A 9,838-nucleotide genomic window follows, 5' to 3' on the forward strand; every position below is an offset into this window, starting at 1 on the left:
ATACCTACTTCCGACATATGACCGACTGTGGAGGTTTGAATAATATGTTATACCAAACAAAATTATTCTAGAAGTCAAAACATGCAAAAGAAATATAGTAAATGATCGACAAGAGATAGTAACACTTTACTCATAAATAAAACACTTTTATTCATCATCAAATGTCAATTACACTTTACAAATTTCAAGGTTATCTAACTACTAAATCTAATATCATCCTTCAGCCCTATGCTCCGAGCATGCTGGAGATGCTTAACCCGAGTCAGTCCCTTCGTGAGGGGATCTGCCGGATTCTCATCTGATGATACCCTCTTTGCCACGAGGAGTCCTTCTTCGATCCGATGTCTGATGAAATGGTATTTTCTGTCGATGTGTCTGGATCTTCCGTGATCCCTTGGTTCCTTGGCTAAGGCAACAGCACTTTCACTATCACAGAAAATTTCCATTGGCTCTTTAATAGCTGGTACAACTCCAAGGTCTCCAATGAAGTTCCTCAGCCATAAAGCCTCCTTTGCTGCCTCGCTAGCTGCAATATACTCTGATTCACAAGTAGAATCTGCCACTGTCTCTTGCTTGGAACTCTTCCAAGAAATTGCTCCTCCATTTAGGGTAAAGACCCAGCCCGACTGAGAGCGGAAGTTATCCCTATCAGTCTGGAAGCTAGCATCACTATACCCTACAACTCTCAAGTCATCACTCCCACCGAGGGTAAGGACCCAGTCCTTAGTCCTTCATAGGTACTTGAGAATATTCTTTACCGCAGTCCAGTGTGCCTTGCCAGGGTTCCCCTGAAACCTGCTAACCATGCTCAAGGCAAAGGCTACATCAGGTCGAGTACACGTCATAGCATACATGATCGAACCTACAGCCGAAACATAAGGTACTCGACTCATTTCTGCTATCTCAGCCTCAGTGCTAGGGCTTTGTGTCTTACTCAGCTTGGCGCTACTCTAGATGGGCAACTCTCCTTTCTTGGAGTCTTGCATTCTGAATCTCTTTAGAACCTTCTCCAAGTAGGTACTTTGACTAAGTCCAATTAGTCTTTTACTCCGATCTCTCAAGATCCTTATTCCCAAAATATAGGCAGCTTCACCAAGGTCCTTCATAGCGAAACACTTTCCAAGCCAGGACTTTACTTCCTGCAAGGTTGGAATGTCGTTTCCTATGAGTAGTATGTCATCCACATACAATACCAAAAAGCTAACTATACTCCCACTAGCCTTGACATATACACAAGATTCATCTTCACTTCTAGAAAAGCCAAATTCCTTGACCTTTTCATCAAAGCAAAGATTCCATCTGCGAGGTGCTTGCTTTAATCCATAAATGGATTTCTCAAGCTTACACACTCTATTAGGGTACTTGTTGCTGACAAAACCCTCTGGTTGACTCATGTAAACATCTTCAGCCAACTTCCCATTAAGGAAAGCGGTTTTGACATCCATTTGCCAAATTTCATAGTCATGAAATGCGGCTATGGCTAACAGAACCCGAATAGACTTAATCTTGGCTACCGGAGAAAAGGTCTCATCATAATCCACTCCAGGAATTTGAGAGAAGCCCTTTGCAATCAGTCTAGCCTTATAAGTGTGTACTTTACCATCCATGCCGGTCTTCTTCTTGAAGACCCATTTGCACCCTACAGTCTTTCGACCTGGTACATTCTCAACCAAGTTCCAAACTTGATTGTCATACATGGATTGTATCTCGCTATCCATAGCCTCTTTCCATTTAGCAGACTCGGGGCCCGCCATGGCTTCCTCGTAGCTGTTAGGGTCATCTTGACTTACTAGTGTCTCATCACTAATAAGTGTCTCACCTTCTGCAGTAATATGGAATCCATAGTAATGCTCAAGTGCACTCCTAACTCTCGTGGAACGCCTCAGAGGTACAGATTCGTCAATTGGCTCAACAGGAGTTTCCTCCTCAAGTTGAGGGCTAGAGTTTGAAGTTCCTTCACCACTTGACTCTTGAATTTCTTCAAGATCAACTTGCCTCCCACTGTCTCCTTGGCTTATAAACTCTCTTTCTCGAAAGACTCCTCTTCTTGCTACAAAGACCACATTGTCACTAGGTCTGTAGAAGAGGTAACCAAAGGATTGCTGTGGGTAGCCGATGAAAATACACCTCTCGCTTCGGGGTTCGAGCTTATCATGAGTCTCGCGTCTCACGAAAGCCTCGCATCCCCAAATCTTGATGTGGTCTAGTTTAGGTACTTTACCAGTCCACATCTCGTGAGGAGTTTTGGCAACTTTCTTTGTAGGGACTAGATTAAGGATATGGGCGGCAGTCTCTAAGGCATACCCCCAGAATGAGATTGGTAGCGAAGCTCGACTCATCATGGAACGAACCATGTCCAACAAGGTTCGATTACGCCTCTCAGCCACACCATTCAACTGTGGTGTCCTGGGAGGTGTCAATTGTGAGACAATCCCACATTCCTTTAGATAGTCGAGGAACTCTGAACTAAGATACTCACCACCTCGATCGGATCGAAGCATCTTAATGTTCCTGCCCAATTGATTCTCGACTTCCTGTTTAAATTCCTTAAACTTCTCGAAAGTCTCTGACTTATGCTTGATTAAATAGACATATCCATATCTACTGTAATCATCAGTAAAAGTCAAGTAATAACGATTAGCATCTCTTGTGGCATGTTTGAATGGTCCACACACATCCGTGTGTATAAGGTCCAACAAACCTTCACCCCTTTCACACGAGCCTGTGAAGGGTGACTTTGTCATTTTTCCAAGTAAGCATGATTCGCAACTATCATTTGACTTTAGGTCAAACGACTCCAAGACTCCATCCTTTTGGAGTTGGCCTATGCGTTTCTTGCTTATATGTCCAAGACGACAGTGCCATAATGACGCTTTATCCAAGTTATTATTATTAGGAGAATCAATACACAAAACATTATTTCCTGAGTTATCTACAATAGATACAGCTTCATACACACCATCACAAGGTAATGCTTTAGAATAAAGTACATTATTAAAGAAAGCATTAATCGAACCAACTTCATTATCAAACGAAAAGGTGAAACCTTGTTTGTACAATGCATGAAAGGAAATAATATTTCTTGCCATTTCTGGCGAATAACAACATTTATTCAAATCTAAATTTAACCCACTACTTAGCGATAAAGTATAAACTCCAATCTTGGTGACAGGTGTAACTTTCCTATTCCCCATGATTAAGTTTATTCTTCCTTGCTCCACATTCTCACTTCTTCCTAGTCCCTGCAAGTCACAACAAATATGAATACCGCAACCGGTATCAAGGACCCAAGATTTCGAATGGGGTGAGTTATTAGAAATGATAGTGTAAATACCTGCATGGTTGGGTTTGACTTTCCCATCCTTTACATCTTGCTGGTACTTTGGGCAGTTCCGCTTCCAATGAGCTTTTTCATGGCAATAGAAGCATTCAGCCTCTTTTGGGTCAGAAGAAGGAGTAATGAAACCTTTCTTGGTTCCACTTGAAGAAGAGCCATCAAGGGTCCGAACCTTGGTACCCTTTGAAGATCTCTTTCTCTTCCTCCCTCGACTCTGCCCGATTGCCAAGACCGGAGTTGAGTCTGGAGTAGGAGTGATAGCAACCAACTTCCCCTTAAGACCTGTTTCTGCGGTCTTGAGAAGTCCCTGAAGTTTGCTGAGCGTGACCTCTTCCTTGTTTATGTGATATGTCATGCGGAATTGATCATAGCACGATGGTAAGGAGTGCAAAATGATATCTATTGCAAGCTCCTCAGGGAAGTTCACATTGAGCTTCAGCAAACGATCCACATACCTTTGCATTTTCTGCATGTGGCTCGTGACGGACTCTCCGTCCTTCATCATGGTTGTTATCATGGAGCAGATGACTTCGTACCTCTCTTGTCGTGCACTTTGATGGTATCTTTCCATCAAATCTTGGTGCATTTCATAAGGGTAGAAGTCTTCATAAGACTTTTGGAGTTCAGCTGTCATGGTGGCCAACATGATGCAAGCCACCTTGGTTGCATCTCTTTCATGAGTATGAAAGTCAGCGATCTCCTGGGGAGTTGCAGTGGACTCGTCAATTTCCTTAAGCTCCTTGTCAAGGACATATTCTTTGTCCTCGTAGCGGGTAATCATCCTGATGTTTCTGATCCATTTATTGAAGTTGGATCCATCAAAGGTGACTTTCCCGCACAAACTCATAAGAGTAAAGGAGCCATTAGGATTTGAGCCAGAAGCATTGTTTGAAGACATCTGAAAGAGAAGAACAAGTTTAGTTTAGATTTAAGAGAGTCCTTAATAAAACACCCAAATGTAATATTAAGGCTAGGATCCAATCACAATATAATATAACTTAGAAGAGGTATGCCGTAATCTAAGCTATACCATATTTGAAAGGTAGGTGAATGACGATTCACCAATTTCCACCACGAAAACCGAAATATTAGATATTTAGTTTCTATTGGTTTTAGAAATTCCTAGATTCTTTGAGATCCAATGAACTTTTCAAAGGCATGTTTCAATCTCGGGAGTGCCCTCCAGGTTTTGTGACTGGGATGCCGAGGATCACAAAACGAGGTGTGAAGTAACCATGCAAATCACTTGGTACCCTTAAAGTTTATCACTCAATCGATGTGCCGGTAAACCACACACGCTCCACCGATACTATAATAAACCTTAAGTCACCCTTTACCTACCTTGTTAAGTCCAAGTTAGTGTGCCGGTTAACCACACACGCTCCACCAACGACTTAGACAAAGTGTAAAGTGTAAAGTGTAATTTCATGGATTAGCACCTTATTCACATTTAGTTACTTTATTATATTCATCATACTTTGAATGAGAATTTATAAGTCCTTGTCTTACCCGTTCGGCTAACGACCCTCCACCAGTCAAGCAAGCGGTGGGTGAGAATATTCACCCATTAAGTCACCATTTTATAGGCAACAACCTTATACCCACCTTATAGACCGGCTTCGTGAATGAGGCGTACTAGCGGTAAGACAACTTTATTCTTATACATATATATATAATTATTAAATTATCATAATATAAGTATAAGGGTTGAATTTTAACTTTTAAAATTCTAGGGGTTGGAACTTAAAGTTTTAACTTAACTTTACTTGTTCCATAACTTGAGGGCAAGTTTTGTAACTTTCAAAACTTTTCATTTCTTGTAACTTATGAGTTTAATAGAGTAATAAAATGAAGACTCTTCATTTTTCTAACTCTTGTGTTTTCTTAATAGTTTTTAACTCAAGTGTGACTCTTGGTTTTCCATAACTTAAGGATAAGTTATGGACTCCATTAAAACACATTATGATCAAGAATTAAACTACCAAATAGGTTACAAATAATTCCTATGATCATCTAAAACATCATAAGAACAAGAACATGAATATGAACACAATCAAAAATTACATAAAACTTTGTAATTTTGATAACTAGTTGTTGTAAATGAATTAGCAAAGACATTACACCACCAAAAACAAGTTTTCAATTACCAAAACAGTTTAGGGTAATGTTTCTAATTCATTTTCCAGCAACTGAATCGAAATTATGCACTCATTCGACCCTACTCGCCAAGTGCATAGACTGACTCGCCGAGTTGGTTGAAGATACTCATGGACTCGACGAGTCCCCCCTATAGACTCGACGAGTCCATTCGCAGACAGCAAAATTTCCGATTCTGTTTTCAACTTTTAAGCACAAATAAGAACAAACAAGCCTAGGCTCTGATACCATTGATGGGTTTTGAGCATTCTAACACTTCCTAAGTGTACATGCAACCCTAATAACCTTGGATCTATGTTTGTCTAATTTGTCATGCAAAGTTGAATTCCAAGGTTATATTCCTATCTAGCATACATGGGGAACAATTTAAACTTAAAGTATAGATAGAATAACTTACCTTGTTGTTGCTTGTGTTCCTTGAAACCTTGTGAGCCTAGCACCCCAAGTGTGATGCCTCAAATGCTTCACACAACACCAAATGCTCTTGGAAGAACTTATGAGAGAATACTCACTTCTTCAAAATCGGCCAAGCCCTCTTGTTTCTAAGTGTGTCCGATTTTGGGTGGAGAACATGTTACTTATATAGTGTTGACACATCTAGGGTTAAACCCTAATGTGTCATGACTCTTCATTTCCATGACCCATGGGTTTGTAACTCCCATGGAGCATCCATGGAGCATCCTATGGGTGGAACCCAACTTGATAGTCCATGGAGCCTTTTAGCCCACTATACAAGATATGGATGATTTACATAATCAACCCATATATTTAATTAGTTATCTTTTGATCACTTAATTAATTCTAAATTAATTCTTGATCAAACTAATCAAATAATATTATTAATATATTAGAACTTATAATATATTAATAATCTCCAAGTGTTATTTCTCTCATTTAGTCTATCCAATTGCATGGTGCCATGCAACCCAAATTGACCATGCCGGGTCGGGTCAAGTACATACCAGAAATAGTTATGGACTTAGACACCTTATCCAACAGTATGCACGTTGTTGAAAGTCCTGATATCAAATTCATCAGTGGGATCAAGGCGTTTTGCATATAAACGCCAACAACAGTTCTCAATTTCACAATATACCTCATAACGATTTTTGTTAAAATGTTTGGACTTAAACTGAAACTTTTCTCTAGTTGCTTTAAGACTCAAAGCAAATATTAGTTGATGTTTGTTATCATATGTTTGACGAACAAACATATCATCATTTGGACCTAACTATGAAATGGTCCAGGTTCAACAATAGGATCAGGACAATCTGGTATGGGAGGCATACCGTAAAATATGTCTGAAGCTTTTCTCCAGTTTGTGAACTCGTCTTCTGACCATCCTTCATTTGACTCTTCACCGTCTGACAAAGTTTTGTCAGTCAGTCTTCCAAACTCATATAAATCTTTTTCTTCCACCGTATTCACTATCACAATTTCTTCTTCTGGACACTCTTCAACATTATCAGATACAACGTTTTCAACATTGTAAGGTACAACTTTCTAAACCACTTCTGTCTGTTTGATCAATCCCTGAAACACCTCTAAATACAAATGCACAATCTCCTTCATTTCAAAAATTACATTTATGAGTTGATGAACATCTGCTTCGTCCAAAATATTCATAACATACCCATGAACCGAATGTTGAAATGACAATGATATATTACTATTGAACACATTAGCCTTACTTTTGACCAAATCAAATAATATTCGACGATCAAAATTTGGCGGAAGCAATAGACCTAAGTTGTTAAACTTTGGTCTAACGTAGGTGTTAATCCCATTAGTTATCTACCAAAAACCCCAGTATATAAAATAACAAGACTCGCATTTTTTTTTTTTTGGAAAATCAAACGAAAAGAACTGATCTATCGACCAAATGGAGCTAAAACTATGAAAAAGAAACTTTCAATCAAAAAACCCTTCAAAATGGCCGTTCCAACCACCCATTCCGCGGAGCTCCTCGTAACTGTCTCCGTGGTTGTAGTTATGATTCCAAACAACTCACTCCACGGAGCTCTTATTGTATCCGCAGAGAGCCTACGCGGAACACTATTTTAAAGGCTAAAAATCATACTTTTGACTGGTCCGCGGAGATGACGTCATTCCGCAGAGGTCCGCGGAGGGTCCTCCGCGGAATTTATGTCTGTAGCTTGAAAAATCAAATTTTATAACTAAATTTAGAAATTCACCCCTATTTTTTTCTATTTGTGGTATTTTCCCTTTCCAAATTCCTAATTGGATGAACAATCCTCCTGAGATAGGTAAGGTAAGGTTTTGAGCATGCATCTGTGATGGCGTTGGTTTGAGAATAACTCAGGAAGGCTGATGCCCAATACCAAAAAAGAGATTTGGGCCCCGTCAACTGTTTGTGCCACAAAAATTTTAAAGACTAAAGACGTTGGACCTCATATAAGTTACAAAGTGGAATTTTCAAAATTTATTCATACTACTTGATGGAATTCAAGACGATTCATATAAAATTATGTTTCTTGACTTGTTCTCAAGAGGAGACTTTTTCAAGAATTAATGTTACATCAGGATTATACCATTCACACTTTTAATTATTTCACCGGGAATAGTAGATGCCTTGCTTAACTATTGTAGCGACCACAACAACAAAATGAATAGTGATAATGGAAGCGAAAGGCAAATAGTTGACCCGTATTTCCTCCATCAAACTTGCAATCGGCTACACCCAAATCCCGTTTCTTTGTCTTACCTCCAAACACTGTGAGACATTTTCCAGTAGCCCGAGATACCCAAAATCTAAACTGCCTGTGGTTCAAATGCTTGGGTGGATTAATCGATTTCCAATCTGCAAAAGCCAAGCTTTCCAAAGATGTCAAAGACCGGAGCTTCACTTCACCATGCTTGTCAACTGTCAAGAAGTTTTGACCCCCTGAACATTTATCCATATAGTTACTGAACCTACACATAGATTAATTATCATTTATTAATGTCAGTGTTACATATCTGGAGTCCTACATTTTCTCTTCAAAAGAATGACTTAAAATTTGATAAACTCACTAATCCAAAGAGTGACAATTGATTAACAAAATAAGTCCTAATTAACTACATAAGAAAACTTGATTCTTTCGATAATTGTAACCGAAAAAGACGTAAAAAGATGGTCACTTGCGGTTTCCGTTTTTTTATTCCTAATTTTTATTGGCTCTGATATCATGCAAGATTTGTGGAGCTGAGAACAAACATAAAGAAAAACAGATGTGGGACACTACAACAATCATGATCTTGAGAATAAGGCTAAGAATTAGAAGGTTGAGTCAACAAACTAACCTATGATAACCCGAAGCAGATCCGGAGGTGGATTCCCATCCGAAATAGGCGTTGTACTCCAAAGACTGGCCACCCACAACATTGGGTACCGAGTAAACACCTCTATCACTTGCATTAACATAGTCAGACTGCAGTGCTCCAGCAATAAGGGTGTCATCAAAAGCAGTCATGTGAGGGTAGGCTTCACTTGCTGGACATGTTTTGGTCTTATGATCGCATGTTGAACACTGGTCGCATAAATTCTTGCTCTCTAATTTGTGTGTTGGAGGCGCATAATCAATCCCACCACCCATGCTCACCACCACCAGATTCATCATGATCAGGATGCTGCATAATGGGATTATTCGATCCATAATCTGGGTATCTCACTAATTAATGTCACCTTGTTATATATCAACACACATTACTTCGGCGAGTGATGCTAGGATTGGCTTTTTGTGATATTTAAAACTGTAAGTAATATTGTTTATGTCGCTCCTTGTTCCTCCTTGAACCAATCTCATAATATATTCCAAAAACTCATCATTTCAAACATAGTAAATATCAGCAAGTATCACACAATCACGCTCTTTTACAGCTTATACATATATTTATACAATTAATGTTTGTTGCATATACAACAAAACAAAGTATGTATGTACACACGAACACAACAAGATTAACAAACGATAACCAAAGTATATAACTTTTGTGTTTTAGACACCACCAGTGACGCAAGAGAGGAGTCTATGGCTTCTGAATCGAATAAGTTTCTTGTTATCGTCAAGATTCCCATGGGTCGACTTGCTTCTTGTAGGGGCGACTTGAGGCTTGTCTTTATTTTCTTGTTGTGGGTAGTGATAATTGTATCCATCTGGGTAGAATTCTTTGATGTTGTAGCTTTGATAGCGTCCCTTTACAGTCATGCTTCTTTTGATGCTCTTATACACCATCGGAATGAGTCCCTCCATGATTGGAAATCCAGTTTGTCTTGAATTGGTTATGGTGGGTTGAGGAACATATTAATGTTTTGAATACGAATATTATATACAATCATACCTA

At 39.2% G+C, this 9,838-nt stretch overlaps 1 protein-coding gene across 1 annotated transcript; it reads right to left on the bottom strand.

Annotated features, from left to right (window-relative positions):
* Positions 1-7,914: 7,914 nt before the first annotated feature.
* LOC145003438 (uncharacterized) lies at positions 7,915-9,488 on the bottom strand. The gene is made up of 2 exons (XM_078962557.1): positions 8,798-9,488; positions 7,915-8,428 (listed from the first exon to the last, which is right to left on the bottom strand). The coding sequence occupies exons 1-2, from the start codon at positions 9,148-9,150 to the stop codon at positions 8,092-8,094; spliced, it is 690 nt and encodes a 229-aa protein (XP_078818683.1). The 5' UTR covers positions 9,151-9,488; the 3' UTR covers positions 7,915-8,091.
* Positions 9,489-9,838: the final 350 nt, after the last annotated feature.

Source organism: Lactuca saligna, chromosome 6 (assembly GCF_052625555.1).
Source record: "Lactuca saligna cultivar CGN05327 chromosome 6, ASM5262555v1, whole genome shotgun sequence".
Taxonomy (NCBI): domain Eukaryota; kingdom Viridiplantae; phylum Streptophyta; class Magnoliopsida; order Asterales; family Asteraceae; genus Lactuca; species Lactuca saligna.